This window comes from Erpetoichthys calabaricus, chromosome 5, assembly GCF_900747795.2.
Source record: "Erpetoichthys calabaricus chromosome 5, fErpCal1.3, whole genome shotgun sequence".
Taxonomy (NCBI): Eukaryota; Metazoa; Chordata; class Cladistia; order Polypteriformes; family Polypteridae; genus Erpetoichthys; species Erpetoichthys calabaricus.
The window spans coordinates 12,964,379-12,989,169 of NC_041398.2; the positions used below are offsets into that span (position 1 = coordinate 12,964,379).

Here is a 24,791-nt window from a genome sequence, read left to right on the forward strand (position 1 = left end):
TCCTCCTCCTCCTCTTCCTCACTGAGCTCAGACTAACTTTCACTTTGGTTTCTTCACAAGTCACTTCCTTGTTCCTCTGACTGATTCTCTCTGCCTGCCTCTCCTCATACTAACGATGGCTGAAGCCCAGCTGTTTGGATTACAGGACGAGTTCACCTGCTCGTTATGTCTGGACACCCTGACTGACCCCGTCACCATCCTCTGTGGTCACAGTTTCTGTCTGAAGTGCCTCACAGACTGCTGGGATCAGAGCCAAAAGTACAGCTGCCCTCAGTGCAGACACACCTTCACCAAAAGGCCTGAGCTAAACAGAAACACTCTACTGAATGAAGTCATCAAGAAATTAAAGAAGATGACTATCAGTTCTCCTCCTCAGAATTATGCCTGCCATGGAGACGTGGAGTGTGACTTCTGTACTGGTAAGAAGTTCAGAGCGGTGAAGTCCTGTCTCACCTGCATGGCATCCTACTGTCAGACTCACCTGCAGCCTCACTATGAAGGAGACGCCCTGAAGCACCACAAGCTGGTTGATCCTGATAGAAATCTGAAGGAGAAACTCTGTGAGAAACATCTGAAAAGTCTGGAGATATTCTGTAAAACTGATGATTCCTGTATCTGCCTGATGTGTGTGGTGACTGGACATAAAAATCATGAAATGGTCGAGATGGAGACAGAAAGAGAAGAAAAGCAGGTGAGTGATGTTTAGTGTTTAATGGAAACTGTTTGAATAACTTTGAGTTAAGGAATTTGTACATTTAATGTGACAGAGAAATCTCTTCATCTCCAGTAAAACTCGATTATCTGTCACTTGATTAACTGTCAGGACTAAATAACAAAAACCTAACCTTGTGCATACCAGCGTCTCCTGATTACTACTGCGAGTTCTGCACATTGGAACAACAGAAATCCCAGGGTCCGTTACGTTCCTTCAGCTTTAATAACAGTTTGTAGCTTTTCTCTTTTGTTATAATTAAACTAAATGACTATACATTGTTATGGCCTATCAACATATGTGTGTGCTGTTTGAACTTATTAAACGTTTACGAAACAGCAACAGCTCTTCAAGTATTGCTTCAATGACGGAGTAGGAAGGCCAACAGTGAACGATAGAAAGCGGGATGCTGAAATAATTGAAAAATGTGTTGACAATGGAAACCAGTGACGGTAACGTTATTCTGTATTAATGTTAATGATCTTCTGCATTGTCATTTTCTTTATATATTCTGTTATTTCAGGTTGTGTTAATATATTGTGGTGTGCAGGCAGCTTGTGATGCTCTTTATGGGGGCAGAAAGGGCGGAAAGCTGTAAGTGATGGGACTGGCTGAGGGGCTTCTGTTCTGTGAGGGGCGGACAGGAGAAGTGAGGAGAGAAGTGAAGGTGTGGAGCAGGGAGTCAGGAGACAATAAGCAGGAGTGTTTGTGTATCAAAAAGACACAACGAGAGTGGCAGGAGATCAACTGATCGGTAGGGAAAGCTTTCTGTGATTGTTTAGGAGGTGAGCTCTGTAACCAAATAACGGAGTGTAAGACAGGACACCGCTTGTGAGGGAACGAAGACTCCACGTAAAACATAGAAAACTCCAGGACCTCTGAGTTGTATTTGCGTTTTATGCTGGTCATTACAATATTATATAAATTAATTCATTTTGCTAATATAGTTTTTTACAACTGTTCGCTACACTAATCTACTGTATGTCATTTTTATAGTAGCTGCTCTGTTATCCGTCTTTTCTCTTATCTGTCACAGCCTCGGTCCTGACCCCTGACTGATAATCTAGGTTTAATTGGACCTTATAAACCTGATGTTTCAAGTTCAGAGAATTGGCTGCTGGAGTCCATCCTGGTGAGACTGGTGCAAGTCATGAAACAGCTCAAGATGAGATCCCCAAGATGGCCCACAAACAACTGAGTTCTCTCAAAGCATCACCTCACCTGAGTGACCATAAACCAAGTCAGGAGTTCACCTGCTCGGAGTCTGAGAACTTCTGACTGGGACTCTGTAGTTAAGATAAAGCCAGGGGGTGAATTCTGGGAGGTGACATCACCATAACTGTGTGAAGGAGAAGGCTGTAGCTGTTGTGTGGGTCTCTTCATAAATTGAGTAAGAAAACTAAAGTGGACTTGAATCAGTTCAGAGCAGCGTCTCACACACACAGAGGAGCTGTAAGGGAGTGCAGGCAACCTGAGAGGAAAACCAATCTGTCATCACAGTGCTGACTCTAGAAACTTCATAAGTAACTAAGAACTGAAGCAGAACTGACAGGAGAACATTTTAAAGCTGAATGATGTTTCTTGGAACATTTTTTGGATAAAAATGATCAGAAATAAAATCACAAGTTAAGTGCCTTTCCTATAAGAGCAAGAGAAAGAACCAACTAAAGTAACACAGACTCATGTTTGGTGTTGTCTGTTGATGTCGTCTGTCTGCATACACTTGAATACGTACATCTTCAGTTGTCCTTATATTAGAAATACATTTTATTTTTCGACTGTAACTTGTCCCTGGTGGAGTTTGCATGTTCTCATTGTCTTCATGTGGGTTTCCTCCTACAATCGAAAGACATGCAGTTTAGATGGACTGGGACTTTGGCACATTAGCTCTATTGTGTGTGTATTCAACCTCGACTTTCTTGTTTTTCCTGTGTTCTTAGGGAATCTGGAGTAGGGGACTCTTAAAAACATGGCCTATTAAAGCCCACTGAGACACTCCTTGGGTGATTTGTGGATTTACAAGAAAAGAGAAATTGTGTTCTTTCCAGTGTGAGGTGCACAGAGTGAAGAGTAAAGCAGACAGGCCTGTTCCTTGTGCTGCTCCAGTGTTGCTCACACAGTCCTTGAGTCTGCCTGACAGATATTCCATCATCAGGACACCACAGGCTCACCCGCCTGCAAATCTCTGAGCTGAACCCTTAACAGGGATGGCTGGATGGTCTTGAAGACTCTGGTGAAGCTAAAACACATAAACATAATAAACATCTCTCTATTAAAAGAGACGAGACTTGATCTTCTGTTGCTTTACCATCTGAGGCCACAGGTTCAACACGCCCTCGCCCCTTCTGCAGTTTGCATTTCAGGAGAAGGTGGGAGCGGAGGTTGCCATCATCTACATGCTACACCCATTCCTCTCCCACTTGGACAGAGGAGTGGTGCTGTAAGAATTATGTTTCTAGACTTCTCTAGCGCCTTCAACACCATCCAACCTCTGCTCCTTAGGGAGAAGCTGACAGAGATGGGAGTAGATTCATACCTGATGGCATGGATCGTGGACTATCTTAAAGACAGACCTCAGTATGTCCGTCTTGGGAACGGCACGTCTGACATTGTGGTCAGCAACACAGGAGCGCCACAGGGGACTGAACTTTCTCCGGTCCTGTTCAGCCTTGATACATCGAAATTCCAATACAACTCGGAGTCCTGCCACGTTCAAAAGTTCACTGACGACACTGCTATCATGGGCTGCATCAGGAGTGGGCAGGAGGAGGAGTATAGGGACCTAGTCAAAGACTTTGTTAAATGGTGCGACTCAAACCAACTACACCTGAACACCAGCAAAACCAAGGAGCTGGTGGTGGATTTTAGGAGGCCCAGACACCTCATGGACCCCGTGATCATCAGAGGTGACTGTGTGCAGAGGGTGCAGACCTATAAATACCTGGGAGTGCAGCTGGATGATAAATTAGACTGGACTGCCAATAATGATGCTCTGTGTAAAAAAGGACAGAGCTGGTTATACTTCCTTAGAAGGCTGGCGTCCTTCAACATCTGCAATAAGATGCTGCAGATGTTCTATCAGATGGTTGTGTCGAGTGCCCTCTTATACGTGGTGGTGTGCTGGGCAGGCAGCATTAAGAAGAGGGATGCCTCATGCCTGGACAAACTGGTGAGGAAGGCAGGCTCTATTGTAGGCATGGAGCTGGACAGCTTGACATCTGTGGGACAGCAACGGGCGCTCAGCAGACTCCTGTCAATCATGGAGAATCCACTGCATCCACTGAACAGGATCATCTCCAGACAGAGGAGCAGCTTCAGCGACAGACTGCTGTCACCGTCCTGCTCCACTGACAGACTGAGGAGATCGTTCCTCCATCACACTATGCAACTCTTCAATTCCACCTGGGGGGAGTAAACGTTAACATTATACAAAGTTATTGTCTGTTTTTTTCCTGCATTATTATCAATCTTTAATTTAATATTGTTTATTGTATCAGTACGCTGCTGCTGGAGTATGTGAATTTACCCTTGGGATTAATAAAGTATCTATCTATCTATCTATCTATCTATCTATCTATCTATCTATCTATCTATCTATCTATCTATCTATCTATCTATCTATCTATCTATCTATCTATCTATCTATCTATCTATCTATCTATCTATCTATCTATCTATCTATCTATCTATCTATCTATCTATCTATCTATCTATCTATCTCTATCTATCTATCTATCTATCTATCTATCTTTCTGAAAAGACTTTTTGGAAGTCCAGAGAGTTGGACTCAAAATCTGCAAGATGGAGACTTTGGCCATTTCTAAAGAATGGAAATTATTACTCAGTGAAATAACAAAACAGCAAAAAGAGATTGAATATATTGTTTGGATTGAAACTTGAAGTCAGACTGGTAGATCGTCGAATTCATGTTGCCATCAGGGAAAAGTAGTGTTTCTTCCCAATGAAGAGGCCTCTAAGCGAGAATTAAAAGATTTGTGGTTTGGTGAAAGTGAAATCCACCTACGCGGTCACACTTGGATCACAGAGTGGCACAGATACACAGGAGATTTTAGAGACAAACGTTATTCAGACACTTCAAACAAACATAAGTCTCTTTCAGGAGTGAATCGAGCTCCATGTGTAGTCGGCAGGGACAGTTCCGTTTCCTAATTAGAAGAATAGAATATCTTCCTGTTCATAGGGGCGCTTCGGGAGAGGGACCCCCACAGGAGCAGAGGATGTCTGGGGGAGAAGAGAGACAAGGCAGTGAGAGAAAAGGACAGGTGCTGTACAGGCTTTTAAATGTTTGAAGTGCCACACGAACCAAACCCGCGGGTGGGCGAGCGAAGTGAGCAGGGAACAGAGCTCACTAGTTTTATTAAAAATAATAATCTGTTACCTAAACAAAACACCTGAGGTAAGTAACATATACAAATATAATTTCTGAGATTTAGAATTTCTTTAATTGTCTTCTTCCTGAATTCAACATAATCGTTTGTGTATTTCGGTATCTTACTTGAATCCAGAAAATGACAACAGCAGACAACGTCCTCACATGTCTGACTCAGGATATCAAATGTCCTTGTAGATCCTATAATTACTGACATGACGTGTTTAAGTCCTCCTGGCCTTTCACCAGTTTCTTTACTTTACACTCCAGTTTGTTTTTATTATTTTTGGTGTTGTGTGAACTTCACATTTCCCAGTTTGTCGATGTGATGTCTTCTAAATGGAAAGAACTAACTCACACACCAGTGTGCCTTCAAACTGTCTTCTGGATTTGATGCAGTCTTCAAGCCCAAACTCAATCTTACATCAATTAAATTAAACAGTTCATTTAATCTTTATTATTATTCCTGTCTGTTAAATCAAATCTAAGTTGTGTCATGAAATGTCAAACAAATGTGTTGTGAAAATATCAGGAGTCAGAAAGAGAAGAAGAAATCACAAAGTGAATGTGAATTCTGATCTGACCACGCGTGTCCTCTTGTGTGTCCAAACAGAAACAGCTGGGAGTGACACTGAGTGACATCAAGAGGGGACTTGAGGAGAGAGAGAAGACACTGAAGGAGACGAGGAGGGCGATGGAGGAGATGAAGGTGAGTGGAATAGGAAGACAACACTTCATATCTAAGAGAGGAGAAATAAATGAGAACTTGTAAAGCAGCAGAGCTTGTCTGGTGATGATAAGTAGGGACACGAGAAGGGAGAGTTAGAGAAGACGTTGTGTGGTGTCCTTCATGACCTGTCACTGTTGACAGAATCCCAGGTGTTACTCAGTGGAGACTCAGACAGCATCACCCTAAAGTCCTCTGATATTCCATCAGCTGCTTAAAGAGAACGTAACTCTACTAACAGAAACTCACAATGAAGGTCGACGCTGATGTTCTGAATTAGATCAACGGGCTAAACGTCCATTAATGATCTAAGTTCTTTGTATTTTAAAAATAGCATTGCATACAATCAAGTTCAACTTATACAACAAATGACTTTCAAAGTCAAAATAAAAAATAATAAAAAAGAAACAGAAAGTTAAAACAGAAATCTAATCAAACAAAAAAAAAAATAAGAAACTACCAAACAAGATTCACGCTGCAGCACAGAAAAAGAGAGAATAGCCAAGAGCTGAGCCAAAATTCATAATAATATAGGAAAATAAATACATAAATACATAAATAAATTAATTAATTAATTAGGGGCGGCACGGTGGCGCAGTGGTAGCACTGCTGCCTCGCAGTTAGGAGACCCGGGTTCACTTCCCGGGTCTTCCCTGCGTGGTGTTTGAATGTTCTTCCCGTGTCTGCGTGGGTTTCCTCCGGGCGCTCCGGTTTCCTCCCACCGTCCAAAGACATGCAAGTTAGGTGGACTGGTGACTCTAAATTGGCCCTAGTGTGTGCTTGGTGTGTGGGTGTGTGTGTCCTGTGGTGGGTTGGCACCCTGCCCAGGATTGGTTCCCTGCCTTGTGCCCTGTGTTGGCTGGGATTGGCTCCAGCAGACCCTGTGACCCTGTGTTCGGATTCTGCGGGTTGGAATATGGATGGATGGATTAATTAAAAGGCAGAATTTCCTTTTCCCCTGCTATGAATGCTTATTTTAAAGTTTTATTAATTTGAACTTGCTATATTTTATAAAGGTTTTGAACTGATCTTCTAAGTGAGAATTTGTTTTTTTTAAATGTCAAACATCAGTGACCCAATGACTTATCACAGGTGGGCTGGGGTCTTCAAGTTCAGCAGGACAACTCCACGAGATCACAATGTGGTCAAGGCAGTTACAGTCAATGTGTCCTCCTCCACTTTAGGCCCCTGTGGTAGCCCACCAATCACAGCTGTTAGTGAGTTAGAAGTGATTGTGACCCCACGGCTGTCTGATAAAACATTCAAACATTTTGTCCCTAAATGATGTTACTTTGTGTTTTTCCCAAAACATGTGGCCCAGTGATGCTGGAGCTCGATTGCTGCGCTCGCAGGTTTGATTCTTCCCAATTTTATGAGAGATAAATGTGATCGATGAAAGAGTCGAAGTCAAATAGTTGAATACTTTGCACATATGGAGCTGGAGTGTATTCTATGCATGACTGACTTCCACTCCTTTTCTGAGATTTTCATTAAAAGGTCCTTTTCACACTGTATCCTAGTACCCTTAAAGTGGAGATTCTTTGCAATGTTTTTATATGTTGCTGAGATGCTGTCTGACTCTTCAGGACTGATCAGGATTTCTTCTGGAAAGGAAATGGGTGGGAGGTGTGGAAAATTGGGTAGGTTATTTGGGTAGATTTTTGTTGTCTTTAGCTTCTGTAAACGTTGTTAATAATTGTGGAGATAACTTAGTTGAAAATGTCACTGGTTGCCATCAGGGCCTGTTGTTTTCCCACTTTGGAGTGAGTTTACAACATCCAGTATTTCTGAGAGTATCAGAGGTTTGTCCATATCCTCTTCATTAAGAGTGTCTAGCTGTTGTATTTGCATTACATCAAAGAACTCCTCAGATTGTGTTTCGTCTTCTTTAAACTGAGTAGAATATAAAGACTTATAGTTCTTGTTAAATGTGTGAGTTTTATTTTTAGGCTGCATTACTTTATGTCCAGTTGCACTGGTAATTTCTGTTATTGAATTACAAACTTCCTGCTTGTTGATTACTGAGCTAAGATCTTATTAGCCTTCTCTCCATGTTCACCGTAATGATGTTGTGATTTAAAGATAAGTTGTTCAGGTTCTTTTTTTATCAAGAGGTTACATTCTGATTGTAGAGCCTGTCTTTTTCCTACAAAATACCTCATTTGGAGAGATGGGATAATCTTGATTTATTCTGGAGATCATAATGGTCTTCTCTTGTTAAAACTGAGAATTACCAGAATGATTACACTCCACCACTTAAGGGTATCCACTGTTTGACTGAGTTCAAACTTAACATAACGTACACCTACAATGTTTAACTTAAGATTTAATATTTTATTACAAAGGACCGTAAGGTTGTCCAGTGGTGGCATCTGCTGAATCTTAGATCCACTGTCCTCCATTGCACTTTCCATGTGGAGTTTACCCCTTCTTCCAGTATCTCAGTGGGTATTTTCCAATTATTCCATATCTTCCACCACATCCTCACATTTCAGTTTGGTTAATTTGCAGAAACCCAGATTGGCTTTCAGTGTGATCACTAGTGTAACTCTGACCCTGGAATGAGCTGGCAGACTTTCCAAGGTAGCACACTCTCCGATGCACAGTTCTGCCAGGATTCATTTATGAGAAAGTTCTCATTCAGCAGACACAGAACTCCTCACACACATTTCTGTGCCCAGACACACCAAACTTATCCAACCTAATTTATTTAACTCAGACTCACATTAAACAGACCAACACCATCGAGTGTACTAAAGTACTAAACACAGCCGGTCCAAACCAGTGGGGTGTGTCTTTAGTTCAAAGAAAGAAGGCGGGGCACAATCTGTCACTCAACATTGTGCAGTCCAATCCAGAGAAAGAGGTGACAGCTGAAGAAGTAGAAGAGAAGGAGAGCCAACCTCACAGACCGACCTTCACTTCGGTTTATGTTTCTACACTCGTCTGCTTTTGTTGTTTCCTCCTAGAATTCCTGCTTATTACTGATGCATGAAATTTCCTCTCTACACCCATGCTGACTGTGACATTTTCAGCCAGGATTCCTTCCACTAGATGTTGTTCAAAGTCCTTTTTCATGTCTTTTTTGTTTATTGATTACTGATAATGTTGATTTGGTTGAGTATGTGCTTAATTCTTTGTATTTAATTTGTTCAATAAGCAGTCTTTGTTATGTTCCATGTGGTTTGTGTGTGGCTCACCAAGAGGTGGACCATCTGCCACTCACCACCAGGAGCTTCCCTTAATCCCTATAAACCTCGAGGGTCTCCCACAGTTTCATTGTGAATGTGCTCAGTGAGTTTGTCAAGTTCTTGTGTTCTTTTACCTGTGTCTTATGCTTTTGTGATTTTCTGGATTTTTCACCCCATGCTTTGTTTTTCAACAAGTGTCTTTGGATTCTGTTTGTAAACTTTGTTTGTTTTGGATTGGCTTGTTTGGCTCAAAAGAGTGTCTGTGTATTTGGAATACAACTTTATGAAGAATAAATCTTTAATTATATTAAGATTCTATGAGGACCATTTTCTATCTATCTATCTATCTATCTATCTATCTATCTATCTATCTATCTATCTATCTATCTATCTATCTATCTATCTATCTATCTATCTATCTATCTATCTATCTATCTATCTATCTATCTATCTATCTATCTATCTATCTATCTATCTATCTATCTATCTATCTATCTATCTATCTATCTATCTATCTATCTAATTTCCTCTGTCTTATGTGTGGCATAGGCTGAACTTCTGATCACTTTGTCATTTCTGCTCCTCAGCTTTTTACCGAAGTCTTTAAATTGTCCTGCTGAACTGGTGGTCTGATTCAAACTCTTAGAATTGTTCATTTACAAGTGGACACATGTGATAATGACAACTGGATCCTCCCTTCCCTACTCCAGCCAGGATCCAATCTACCCAACCAGGGAGGTTTTCCACATGTGCACCAAAAGCCAAAACACCATATGAGACTCTGTATCTGGAGGAAAGCTTCATCTAAATTCCCTAATCATAAATCACATATTATCATTTCTTCCTCATTCTAGTGGCTGGTTAGGAGGTGATGTTTTAGGTCTTCTCATCCTCACCTTCTATCACTGAGTTATATGAGTCACTGTCCAAATGTGCAAAGTTCTGAAAACAGCAGAACACCTCCAGCTTTGGTGTTGGTGATCCTGGAGAGCAGTCACCTTTTACTTAACATTTACTTCCCACATAGAACACCACACCAGGTGTCATCGTATAAGTATGTGTCATAGTTACAATAGCAAACTCATGAGTAATAATGCAAAGTTAATAAATGAAGTGGAAATACATCAGACGTGGAAATAAAGACACAACTCTGAACTTTACAATGAAAAAGAGCTTGCATGAGGTAAATATGCAAAGAGTTCATGAAATTTAAGGAAATCTGAAGCCCCTTGACCAACACCTAGACCCTCTTGCTTAATATGTCCATCTCACAGGTCTGACATGGTGATGTCTGACACCCCAAATTAGAATACAACTAATATACATAAGTCTCTGGTCCAGAAATACTTTTATTTTAACACAATTACATTCTCACACACAAATTATATTCTCTTTACAAATACTCCTGGTGTGTGTTGTCCACCTGCACTCCTAACCTCCAGCTGAACAGGAGATGCCATTTTTAAAGGCAGACTTTTATACAAACTCGTAGGTCAAATGAAGTCCTCACAAGACAGTAGAGGTGTCCCCAGCAGCTTCTACCAATAGCTCTCAAGATGCTTCACAAGGAAGCCTTTCATAACTGCATATCTCATAAAGTCCTGCAGTTTCCTTAATTGCAGCATTAGCAGAGTGATGATGTTACTCAGCGTAGTGAGGTGAACATATTGTATGGGAGTCAGTCTGCAACTGACCTTCCTTCTCCAAATAAAGAACCACCAGTCACTCCAGCCAATCCAAACTGTCCTTCACAACATCAAAATAGCAACAAATGTGCTCTCATGATTGGTTATTCTTATCAGATGACTCAATTCTAAATCTTTATCCTATTTATTCAGATGTCTGTGGTAAGAGAGGTGGAAGAAAATGAGAAGAGCTTCACTGCTCTGATGCGGTGCATTGAGGAAGCCCACAGGAAACTGACTGAGAGGATCAGAGAACAAGAAAAGAGAGAAATGGAGAAGGCTGAAGAAGTCATGGAGCAACTGGAGAAGGAGATCGAGGAGCTGAAGAGGAAAGAAGCTGAGCTGAAGGAGCTTTCAGAGACCAAGGACCATCTGCACTTCCTGCAAGTGAGAGCGACATTTCACAGGGAGTTTGATCAGACTAGGGTGTGTGGGACCTGATAACATTTAGGGGGAAATTTAAAAGATCGGAGGAGTTTGTACAACATGACAAGAACAGGCCATTCAGCCCAACACAGATCGTCTTTTCATGTTTCATTAACATTTCAAATTTTCTTTTTACAAATATCTCAAAGTTGTTAACATTGTGTACATGACAGACAGATGAATCTACAGCTGTCTGTGTTACAAAGTAAATTTTTTATAAAGTGTAAAAGATGACATCTAATAAAGGATGGTGCCAACTCTTCTGCAAGGATACCTCCTGATGTTTCCATCCTTAAACTGATGAGATTCAAATCCTTCAGCATTTCCTCACAGCTCAGACCCCATAGTCCAGTCTCGTCTCTCACTTCTCATCTTTCTCATGTGCTTTTCTCTCGCACTCCACACAATAGTCCTGATGTCGACTGTGTTTCACAGACGTTAGTGAGATTCTCTTCTTGATTTAAACTCCACAAATGATGGTCGCTAAATAACTCAGCTTGCTCTAGCTTTCTCTCTTTTGTATGGTTGATGATGATGATGATGATGATGATGATGATGATGATGAAGACACAAAGGCTTCCAGGATTTCCTCACAAGTCACACTTCTGAGATGTAGACCTTCAATTCTATAATCATATTAAAGAGCTTTCTCCCTACATGTGTTAGTATTTACATTTAATTTAATTAAGTTTGTCTCAGAACCATCAAAAGCCAAACGCCTTGTTTTGTGTGTAAAGTCAATTCTGGACCCACCTGCCTTCTCGATCCCTTTATCTTGACTCTCCTCTCATGGTGTCCTGTGTGAAAAGCTCATTGATAGTTAAGGCTGATAATCTCTGATGCTCCACTACACTCCACCAAATATTCTCTCATAAATAACCAACAAGTCAATGACAGGCATTCTCATCATCTAAACCCACACTGACTGCCCACCACACTGATCTTTAATTCATAAGAGCCCCCTCTTATCAGCATTACTTACTTTTTAATGTCTACCTTCTGAAATCTCATCCCCTCTTCTCTCCTGATTCAGACTTTCTCCTCTCGCTGTGTCCTTACTGCTGATGGAGACTCGCTGAGCTTCACTGTCACCGCTGATTTCTCATCTGAGGACCTAAGAAAGGAGCTGTCAGGTCTGACAAAGAGTCTGGAGAAGATCAGCCAGTGGGACATCATGACAAGGACTCCACCAGGTACAGCATCTGGTGACATTGTGTTTGTTATTGAAGTCTATTAGGAGGACCAGAGTGACAATAAGAGGACACTGAAGAAGGCCTGCTCTTTAACTCTTTCAGGGCTGATGTTGACTTTTGTCAAAAGGAGGAGTTGACGATGGTAATCAACTGTAAACTGTGACTAAACCAACCGTTACGTTGGACTCTTGCTGCTAGAAGGAAAGTTAGATTTATTGGTTTGACCGAGATTCCCTGCGCTCACGTGAGTAGCAAGGCGCACACAATGGCAAAAATAGCACTGAGATCTGGCAAGAGATCAAAGCGAATGCGAAAAGCAAAATGCTCCATGGATAACGTCTTGCCTATCATTTCTGAACTGGACTATAACTTGTTGCACTCAGATTTTGATACAAGTGATCGAAAATGAATGTTAGGTTCCAGCTTCAGCTGATTGGTTCCCAGCTAGTAGTGTTACTGACAATGTTCACCAGGGAGGACTGCCACTTAAAAATGACAAGAGGTAGAATCCAGATTGTAATGCACTGCGACCGTGCCTACCTCCGTTGCTGTCCCAGCCATGTGAAGACAGCCTGGCAGCAAGCCTGCTGCTCATTCTTGGCAAACTGGCAGCCACAGCATGCAGCAACAGACGTTTTATGTTGATTTCTGTGTGAAAGCATCATTTTTTGGAAAAAATATTCAGCCCTCAAAGAGTTAACATTTATCTGACATCATCTGCTGTTTATTACTTTTACTATATAGTGCCTTTCACAGTCATTAGCTGAGTGATAACAAACTCTCTAAATAATCAGTTGATCTTAATCAGATGTTTTGGAATTTTAACTTGAAATGTTATACTCCTTATACTTATTCCACATACTCTCTTAAAATGTCCTTTTATCACTTAACTTTGAGATTCTTTTTATTTCCTTTGCTTTGCTCACCTTAAGATTAATGAACAGAAATGTGTTTTAAATGGCTAAGCCGGCTCAGAGCACAAATGAATTGTTTATTTGAGAACAGAGAAGACGTTAATGGAATCAAATTGAGCTCAGCGTCAGTGCTTTATAATATCAGAACATCTCAATCTGCTCCTGATGTCTTCAGTGTCCATTACATTCTGCTGGATGGAGTCCACGTTAAAAGTTCACGTTCATCCATTTTCAGCTGTGCTCCCCCTGAGCTCTCGTGTTTTATATTCCTGCTGTTGTTTGTTCAGAAGTCGTGTCTCCCACCGACATTTAAAAGGATTTTACTCACCAAAAGCATTTTATTTGATTTATTTTGGAGGTGAAGATAAGCAAATTGGAGGACTGCGTCAGAACTCTGACTACTTGAGGACAACCTGAACATTTCAGTGAGTGCAGCCTCAGATTAAAATACACTTTATAAATTTTGAATTACGTACGTTTACACATAAAGACAGCGATTTGTTTAAACACAAGCTAAGGTCAAGCAGCCAAGAGCACAGGGTCCATCTCGGCCGTCCACCACATTAGACATATACTGTATGTGTGTATTGTGAAAATAAGCAGAGAGAGTGGGCACAAAGAGTTGGGGTACCACCCTGAAATACCCCGTTTAATGATGAAGATGAAATAAAAAGCACAAAGACGGAGCACAATGATGACGTCTGCTGCAATCAAAGGCTGTCAAGTTAAAGTCACTTGTGAGTCGGAGCTCCGTCTTCCTCAGTCACAGATCTGTAATGAACACCCACTTCTGGTGACATTTTATAGTGGTGTCACATAAGAGGTAGAGCTTAATTAGCGGGCTGTGGAAGTGACGTTAGTCATCTTTTGGCCTGTGAACTCATTGAAGTGATGACATTAGCAGGAGGAGCACCCTCTCGACTCAGGATGGGATTTCTTAACTAGATGGAGCTCTGAAGATGTCCACAACTGTACCTGCTTGGCAAAATTTACAAAATACAGTATATTTATGACATTGTATGTCAGCTTTGTAAAGCTCTGAGTGGTCCCAGGAGCACAGAGGCCTCAGGAATTGTGAAGTTGGAGAAGTTTTGAGCCACCAGGACACTTTCTAGAGATGGCCAGTCTGAGTAATTGGGAAGGAAGGGCCCTGGCCAGGGAGGTGAACAAAAACCTAATGGTCACTACAACAGAACTTCAGTAGTTCTCTGCTGACATGAGAGAAACTGTAGGAAGGACAGCCATCTCAGCAGTGCTCCACAAATCAAGCGTTTATGGTAGAGTGGCCAGGCAGAAGATAATCTTGAGTAAAAGACAAATGACAGCCTGAGAGCATCAAGGGAAAGATTCAACGATCTGATGAGACAAACATTGAACTCTTTAGACAGAAGAACTAGCAGGATGTCTGGAGAGGACCAGGCACTGCTCACCACCTGCCTAATGCCATCTCTACACATGGTGGTGAAAGCATCAGGCTATGGGGACAGAATGACAGTTCAGAACTGAGAGGAGGAGACTGCAGTCAAATACTGAGAGGACCTTAAAGAAAACCTGTGACCTCAGACTGGGTGATGGATCAACGACCTGAAGACTACAGCCAAGACAACTATGGAGTGGCTTTGTGACAAGTCTGAGTGTCCTTGAGTGACCAGACTGAGACCCGACAGAACAGGAGAGACCTGAAGATGGCAGTTCACAGACGCTTACCTTGAAATCTAACAGAGTTTGAGAGGATCTGCCAGGAAGAATGGAATCAACTGGCCAAATACAGGAGTACGAAACTTGAAAAGACAATTAAGTCTATTATTTTTTTATTATTAATATCAATATTCAAATCGACATTTGGCCTAATTTCCCAGCCCTTGTATATTTTATAAATGTTTTATTTAAACTCCTCTGCATTTGTAATACGTGTTTATGAACTAAACTAAGATCCCCCAATGCCATCTTCACAGTTTCCATTCTTCTTCTCTTCTCTTTTTATTTTCAGCTCATGAAGCTCCAGTTTTCACCCTCCAGCTTCCTGAACCTCAGAGCAGAGACGACTTTTTAAAATGTGAGTTTGTGCTTTGACTGAATGGATCATCACAATAAAAATCATTGAAGTTTTAATAGAGCAGGACAGGCTTAGTATATGAAAGTCTGAGTGTTGTGTGACTGAGGGGCTGAGAGTGATGGGGGTCCTGTAACTGGTGCATTATGGGATAGAGAGACTCAGGCAGTGAATCACCAAAGCCATCTGTTAAACCCGAGTATTAATGTGTCCAAAAATATTTAAAAAGGGAAAAGTAAAATCCACGTCATGGGGTGCACTTACTTTTTCACATGACTGTATATTCAGACACAGTATTAGTTTAAAAATGAAGGGCAATTGTATGTGAAATAAGTTAAAGCTGACAAAAGTCCTCGTCATCCTCCATTCTTTACTCCAAAGAGCAGACACTTTGCTTTGAGTTCTCGACTTCACAAATTTTAAACATTAAAACAAATGAAATGGCAGAGACAACTATTGGGGGTCCTTAGAAGTTCAAAGACCTTAATGTACTGTTGTGACATCTCAAGCTGATTGATTCCTTTAATGAGTGTCACCGGAGTCTTCAGTCACTCAGTCAAGTCCTCACTCTGCTGTGTTGTGTCCTTGTGTGCCTCACACTGAACGATGAAAAAGAGACGAGGAGGAGATGAAGAAGGTCACAGCCAAGGGTGGTAAAGGTGAAGACTACAAGACCACCTCCACAGAGCTTCATATTCCAGTGAGCACAGCTGATAATATTCTCAAGATGTTTGAGGGTCTGCAGGGGCCTCATGTATAACGCAGTGCGTAGAACTCACACTATAATATAATAATAATTTAATTCATTACATTTATACATAACATGGCGTAAGCACAAAACCGGGAATGTGCGTACGCACAGAAAATTTCAGATGCAGAAATCTGTACGTACGCAAACTTCCACGTTCTTCCGCTACATAAATCCTGATCAGCGTGAAAAGTAACGCACGTGCACGCGCCTTCTGTCCCGCCCCAACTCCTCCCAGAATTTCGCCTCTTTGAATATGCAAATCAATATAAATAGCCTTCTGTGAAAAGACAATGGGAAAAGCACAGGGGAAAATATAAGAATTTCAGCGAATACCAAGTGGAGGCAAATGAAAAAACGTACTATTTGTTGGTTTAAACAGTGGTATAATCAACAAAATGAAGTTGATCGAGTGACAGAGTGTCGGAGAAACTCGAAAGCTCAAGTTCACAAAGTCACACAGTGCCCGAAATAAAAAAGAAATCACATATCAAATTCGCCGTGAAAAGGCGAGTCGTAGCCCACCATCTGAGTGTCATATGAAAGCTTTTTAGGGTACAGACAAAAAAAATAGGCACACATTGAGAATAAAGCTTGAAATGTCAACTTCAAACTCGAAAATTTCCACTTTAATCACGTAGTTTATTTTGTCATTAAAGTAGAACATTCATAAACTTTATCTTAAAATCGTTTAACTATTTTCTCAAATCACATTGTAAGTAAAGTAGCACTTTAAATGCTTTGTTCTGTTTTTGATCTTCTATGTGCTCTGTGTGTGAATCACTACCTGCTTCTTAAACCGGCTTTCTCTTTCTCTGACAGGACACAGAATCCATTACATTTGTGATATTACAGCTCTCTGAATAATTAAAATACTGAGATGTATACGTGATTTCTTTTTCATGATGATAGGAGTTAAAGCATGTTATTAAACATGGGAACACGGTGGTGCAGTGCTTGTTCATGTCTCACGCAAGAGGCTTGCTGCGCCATGTGCGACCTTCGATGAAATAATTTATTACAGCAGTACTGTCTTTCAAACGTACTAACCTCCAATTGCTGTCCTTACTTTTCTTTCAACAAATACCCAATCACCACACAATCAGCTCTGTAATAGACGTGAAGCCATCTATAAGCTTAGAACGCTGATTCTTCAAAACTTTTAAGGAGCATTGAAATATCTTTGTAGTACGTGTTTAATTATTCTATCCGTCTGTCCTTCCAGTGTCACGTCAGCACCAGCAAGAATAGATAGATAGATAGATAGATAGATAGATAGATAGATAGATAGATAGATAGATAGATAGATAGATAGATAGATAGATAGATAGATAGATAGATAGATAGATAGATAGATAGATAGATAGATAGATAGATAGATAGATAGATAGATAGATAGATAGATAGATAGATAGATAGATAGATAGATAGATAGATAGATAGATAGAGGGTAGATAATCTGTCAGTGGAGCAGGACAGTGACAGCAGTCTGTCGTTGAAGCTTCTCCTCTGTCTTGAGATGATACTATTTAGTGGATGCAGTGGATTCTCCATAATTGATAGGAGCCTGCTGAGCGCCCATCGCTCTGCCACAGATGTTAAACTGTCCAGCTCCATGCCTACAATAGAGCCTGCCTTCCTCACCAGTTTGTCCAGGTTTGAGGCGTCTTTCTTCTTAATGCTGCCTCCCCAGCACACCACCACGTAGAAGAGGGCGCTCGCCACAACTGTCTGATAGAACATCTGCAGCATCTTATTGCAGATGTTGAAGGACGCCAGCCTTCTAAGGAAGTATAGTCGGCTCTGTCCTTTCTTGCACGAGCATCAGTATTGGCCATCCAGTCTAATTTATCATCCAGCTGCACTCCCAGATATTTATATGTCTGCACAATCTGCACACAGTGACCTTTGATGATCATGGGGTCTATGAGGGGTCTGGGCCTCCTAAAATCCACCACCAGCTCTTTGTTTTTGCTGGTGTTCAGTTGTAGGTGGTTTGAGTCGCACCATTTAACAAAGTCATTGATTAGGTTCCTATACTCCTCCTCCAGCCCATTCCTGATACAGCCCACGATAGCAGTGTCATCGGCGAACTTTTGCACATGGCAGGACTCCGAGTTGTATTGGAAGTCTGATGTATATAGGCTGAACAGGACCGGAGAAAGTACAGTCCCCTGTGGCGCTCCTGTGCTGCTGACCACAATGTCAGACGTGCAGTTCCGAAGACGCACATACTGAGGTCTGTCTTTAAGATAGTCCACGATCCATGGCACTAGGTATGAATCTACTCCCATCTCTGTCAGCTTGTCCCTAAGGAGCAGAGGTTGAATTGTGTTGAAGGCGCTAGAGAAGTCTAGAAACATAATTCTTACAGCACCACTGCCTCTGTCCAAGTGGGAGAGGGATCGATGTATACAACGCAATGCAGGAACAATCCCTGAAATAGCTAGCGCTGCAGCACCGTGTCCTCACATGTTTAATTAAAAACAATACAGATTATTTAAATGAAGTTAAAGTTTTATCTGTATAATATAATCAAAATATTTTGCTGCATTTCATTTTAAAAATGATACCGTCATCATATGTAAATACGCGCTTTATAAAGTGTCGCAGGTTGTGCAATATTATAACTGTAGTGCAAGTTTACAGTGAGGTGATTGAACTTATAAGTACAAACAGTTCTACAAGGAGCACTTGATGGACTGATTTAGTGCGTTTAGAGTTCTTGGGATGAAATGTTTTCTAAACCGCGAAGTCCGTACAGGAATGTCTCTGAAACGTTTTGCCGTGGCTGAGGCAGCATCTGCTTCATGCTGTGTACCGATAATTCTCTTTCCAATCAGCTACTGCTGTGATTCCCCACTCAGATGCAGTGATTTAAATACTCCGAGTGGTGCAGTGAGAGTAATATGGAAAAAGATGATCTGCTGTGGCAACCCTTAACGGGAGCAGCTGAAAGAAGAAGAAGAAGATGAAGTGAGAGAAACAACGCTAAAGCAGTTATGGTATTTGGAATACTATGGCTATTCCCTGGACCATTATATTGCTGCAGGTTAATTACAATCAGATGCATTACACTAATAAACAATATGCAGTTAGTTTCAGTGTATTTATAAAGCCGCGTCAGGAATGTGGAACTAAGAAAGAAAGGGTAACCACACAGGAACAGTAGCACTGCTTTGATGCTGGGTGCCGCCAGTCTGCAAAACCGAGTGGAGAAATTGCGTATGCCAAGGTATGAGATACCGTGGGAATGTGCGTGGCTTTACACCAAGTTTAGGTTTTATACATCGCGATTTGAACGTGCAAACGTGTGTACGCAACATTTCTGTGCGTACACACCGTTTATACATGAGGCCCCAGGACTGTAGCCCACCTCCCTGATGAGACCACCAGAGTAAAGCTGACCTCCGATTGAACAGAAGGAGAGTTTAAATGGAGGAGAAAATGTAGTGTGGTCTGGTGGTGAAGACTTTGGAGTTCAAACCCTGAGGTTGTGGGTTCAAATCCCACTACTGACACCACTGTGTGACCTCAGCAAGTCACTTCACCTGCCTGGGCTCTGATTGGACAACTAAAAGAAAAGAAAACAATGGAATCTGAGATGATGGGAGTCACCTTGGATAAGAATGACAGTCAAATAATAAAAAGAGATGACAGGAAACACACGAAAGAAAGAGAGAGACAATGACAGATGGGAAAGGCACTATATAATAGATAGATAGATAGATAGATAGATAGATAGATAGATAGATAGATAGATAGATAGATAGATAGATAGATAGATAGATAGATAGATAGATAGATAGATAGATAGATAGATAGATAGATAGATAGATAGATAGATAGATAGTAAAAACAGATTGCAGCTTTTATTCAAATAATTTTAGTGGTTGTGAAGTGTGACAGTGGATTGATTTTAAATTTAAGAGGTGGACTGTGACAATAAAACATGTCATTTAATAAAACCAGCGATCAGTGTGGACAGTCCATTAGAACTTTGACCTCAATGGTGACCTTATGTTGTTTATCATAATTTCTGACGACTCAGACGACTTTCAAATGACTGACTTCCCTGCCTTTCACTTTGTTGCCTGTTGACATCTTTTCATGATTTAATTTTTAATCCCCACAGATTCTGTCCAATCAAATGAGCTCTTTACTATTAGTGTCTAGTCAGCACAGCTCCTGATTGGCTCTTGTAAATTGTCTGTGCTGTGCTCCGCCCCCAGTCCCGTTACACACTCCCAGATTTTCTCACTCATTTTCTTTTCTCTCCTTTCAGACTTCTGTCCCCTCACACTGGACATCAACACGGCACACAGATGGCTCCGTCTGTCTGAAAGGAACCAGAAGGTGACACGTGAGAGGACAGAAGCCAAATATCCTGCTCATCCTGACAGATTTGACTGCTATGCCCAAGTTCTGTGCAGAGAGGCTCAGACTGGGACTCGCTGTTACTGGGAGATGGAGTGCAGTGGACACTTCATGACGATTGGAGTCGCATGTAAAGGACTGAGAAGGAAAGGAGGGAGCGTGGAGTGCATCCTTGGAAACAACGACAAGTCCTGGTGTTTGCTGTGGTCTCATTCCAAGTACTCTGTGTGTCACAATAACCAGGAGACTGAAATCAGCGCCCCCTACAGCCCCAGAATAGGTGTGTATCTGGACTGGCCTGCTGGCTCTCTGTCATTTTATAGCGTCTCAAACACAATGACCCTCCTGCACAGGTTCAACACCTCCTTCACTGATCCCCTCTATCCAGGGTTTTGTCTTTATTTAAAATCCAGTGTAACAATCTGCCATCTGACAGCATGTGACCACTGACCAGTACCCTCCACTGGTCACTTGATGTCCCCAAAAGCTCAGTTGTCTTTGTGTTTGTAGTTTGGGGTTGCCTCGAAACCTTGCATATTGTAATCATTTTAGTTAGCCAATAAAAGGTGTCATTTTGCTTGGCTTTTCCCTAGTTTGGGCTCAAAATATAATTTACATTATAGGTGTGTGTTGGGGGAGGGGGTGGGTTTTGGTGGGGGCAGCACCTCTGTGAGTGAATTTGTGGATGAGAATGAGGGGCGAGTGCGGCTGTCAGGGTCTCCATTATTACTGGGTCTGAGTAGCCAATCAGGTGTGTGTGTCATAATGAGGGGCGGTGACACCTCAGACCTACAAATACCAGTCTGACCAGCAGGGGTCACTGTTGATTCACAGCCACATGTCCTTCAGGCTGACACCCCAACTGCTGTATCCTCTGATTGTCACTGAATGTCACCTGTTAAGTCAGTCTATATAGTGCCTTTCATTAGTGCTCAGTATCCAGAGCCTCATTCCAGTGACTACTTAGGAGCACAGAGTGACAGAAGTGACAGGAGTGCTGGCCTCTGAACAGACATCGTCTGCCCCTCTATTAATTACTCTGGTGGTCTGTCACCTCTGAATGAATTCACTGTGAATGTCTAAAGACGAGGACTCACCGCTCAATCACATGTCGGCCATACTGATGGAGTTTGTTGTTTTACTGAGTCACTTGGTGTCACGTTAGACATTAGACTTCACCTCCTCCTTGTTGTTCCCACTGTCACCCAACCTCAAGGAGATGAGTCAGCTGACTGACTACTCCATCACTATCGCTGTTCAATGTGACAATCAGATGTGACACTTGGGGACACTTTTATCTTTCCACTGACAAACACATTCCCAGAATTAATTTACAATTCTCTTAGGACCCCTCAAGGACCAGCGTTTCACCTGACATCAGTGTGTGTGAAGAAGCCAATTAAGGTCCAGGCTGACAGCCCCCCCCACTGTGTATTACAGGCCTCACCAGCAGATGGCGACTATGACTTCTAAATCTGTCATCTTCATGGAGCCTGAGGGGTTAAAAGGAAGAGGAGAAGGTGAATAAAGAGTGAGGGGTGAGGATGATAGAGAAGAGCGTCAGGGTGATAAAGGGTGAGATGAGTGACCTGAGACAGAGTGAGTCAGACGAGTGTGTCACTTGTGTGTTTGTGAGTTTTGTTCCTCCCTCCTGATTTTCTCCTCTTTGACTCGTCACACACTGATGGCCGTCCTGTGATCACAGATTGTATTCCTCGTTGATCAAATCCGTATCTCGATGTGTGACTGACGTCTGATTCTTTAAGCACTCGCTCATCAGACAGGTTGTCACCCGATGAGCTCTTCAATGCTGACCTAAGCCCTGCTGCCCTCTTCTCTCTCCTGTCACCTCAGCCATTGCTTCAGTCCCCGCTGTGTGACCTCAATAATCCACTGGTCTGTCTGGTCACTCAGGTCCTCCTCACAGCTGCACACTGGCAGTCCTTCAAACTCTACAGGCTGACAGCCATGTTGTCCTATCGTCTGATGTTTGTGTTGGTTGAGGTCATCTCCTGCTGACCTTGGGGGCTTTTAGAGCTCAGGATTAATGAAATGGAAATGTCAGTCAGCAGGTGGGCAGGTGGGCACATTCAGGGCAAAATGTCACTTAAAAGTCGATGAGCACACTGGACACATCGCCAGTCACTGATAATCGACTCCACGTCAGCTCCTGTGGCCCTCATCATGTGCTGTCAACTCAGACGCTGGTCATGTGACTTGCACCTTAGTGACATTCCTGTGACTTTCAGGGCTGTGACATGAGCTGATTCTTCTGGAGCCAAACTGCTCCCTCTTGTGGCCTCTCTGCATATTAAACACATGAGAAGTTAGGATGTGAAGTGTTTGGTGAGATCTAAAAAATATTCAGAATATTGACATCACCTTGAAGGACAGTTTGATTTAATAATAATTAATGTGTAAAAGAACACTTATTTTAGATTAATCTTTAATTAATTATGATTAGGTGTTACATTCAGAGAGATAAATGGGCTGTTAATGCTTCACAGTTTGTAAAATTTGAATTGGTTATTAATCTAAAAAGATCAAAACACACAAAAAAATAAAATATGGACGACTGTTATTTGTCAAATCTTTTAATTTGGTCATTTTTGATTTGTAAATTCCACTGATCAAATCTCATATTTTGAATGTTCTGATGATATTAGGACTTCTTGTTTATGATTAATCCTCTATAATAAAAAGACAAGCGTCAGTGTGTCTGTCTGTGTATCTGTCCAGTCACTTTGTCTGTGTCTTTCCAACAGATGGCACCTCACAAACATTAGCTCTGCTTTTATGACTCCCATGCTAATCAATATCATCCGGTTACAGAGCCGCAGCCCCAGACGTCACCACTGATATCGGCCAGCAGTTTAATGACAGAATGTGTGTTAGTGTGAGTGTGATTAGTGGGCACCATACCAGCCTGTAAACCTCCCTACAGGTACACATCTGCTGGTCCAGACCTGCGACAGTTTGTTGTGCTTCAGTTCTGCAAACAGAATGGCATATAACAGAGACAAAAGCATTGGATTTGTCATTCCAACAGATGGCACATCACAAACATTTGTATTAATGTACTGTACTACTACAAACATTTGTGATACACCATCTGTTGGAATGATAATTGCAATTCATTTTATTACTACATGCATTTCAAAATACATTCCCACAGATAGTGCACTGCAAATATTAACACTGAGATCTACGTTGATTACTTAGCATTCAACCCATCTAGACATGTAGAACAGCTAGTATTTTAATAAAGAACAAAAAGTTATAAAAAAATATATACAGTATATATTTTTTTTTTTTTGCAACGTGAGACTCGCAGTCAGATTAACTGGATTCAATTAACAAATTTTGGGGTTTGTGTTAAGTAGTGAGAAGTCAAGTAAAATTAACCCATTATTAGGTAACTAAAAATATTACAATATGCAAGCTTTTGAGTCAACTCTGGACCCTTCTTCAGGCGAGATGTAATCAAAAAAAAAAAATTCGATCGCAGATATTTTAACGCGTTATCTGCGATTATTCAGCAGTTTAAGTTCTTACAGATTTGCGCCACTTGTCCAGCTCAAGTTCTTCTTCTTGCTCAGTCGACTTCCAGTGCCATCCCATAATAGTCACAGACACTCCCTCTGTAGATGTCGCTCTCTCCTTGGTGTCTTCATCACTGATGTTCTCCTTGATCGTTTCCTGGCGCTCCTTAAATCTCCCGAGTGTGCGCACATAACCGTGGACTGTCTCAGCCCGTCTTGTGTTAATGGCGGACACTTTGAGATTGCAGCACCGACTGAGCCTCGACTGTAAGCAGACGGCTATTCCCGTGAGGCTCACTCCGTTAAGTCTCAGTGTGACACGCGCGCTTCACTGAATGCCCGACTGGTTTAGTCCGGTGCTGCGCTTTGAAATCAGCGGGAGCGCGCAATGAGGGGAGGTGGGGGGGGTGAATGCGGAGCGCAAGTTTGGTCCGCACGTTGAACGGCACCTTCAGGTTATTACAATTTACCGGGCAGGTTATGAGATCGCAGGTGACTTTGACTGCAGTTTGAAAGACACAAATACAAACACGCGTTAAAAACAGTGTGACTGCGCCGCCACCATTCATATGATTCCATTTGATTATTTATTTTCTATTTTATTTATTTATTTTTGCGCACTGCACTTCTGGGGGGTGTTTTCCGTACGCCGCTTAAATCATCCTAGACCAGGTGCCTCATCTTGGATAAGTTAATTCCGGTGAAACTCATCCAGATAAGTCGGTTTTTCAAACACAGCTGTGTATTAGTTTAGTGTAGCTGGATCTAATCATCCGAGATGAATGCGCGCGCCCGCGCTGATTGAAAAGCCCATATATATTGAGTCTAGAAAA

At 41.8% G+C, this 24,791-nt stretch overlaps 1 protein-coding gene across 1 annotated transcript; it reads left to right on the forward strand.

Annotated features, from left to right (window-relative positions):
* The first annotated feature begins 87 nt into the window (after nt 1-87).
* LOC114641727 (tripartite motif-containing protein 16-like) lies at nt 88-20,928 on the forward strand. The gene is made up of 6 exons (XM_051928009.1): nt 88-691; nt 5,716-5,811; nt 10,859-11,092; nt 12,165-12,324; nt 15,229-15,294; nt 20,325-20,928. The coding sequence occupies exons 1-6, from the start codon at nt 116-118 to the stop codon at nt 20,864-20,866; spliced, it is 1,674 nt and encodes a 557-aa protein (XP_051783969.1). The 5' UTR covers nt 88-115; the 3' UTR covers nt 20,867-20,928.
* Nucleotides 20,929-24,791: the final 3,863 nt, after the last annotated feature.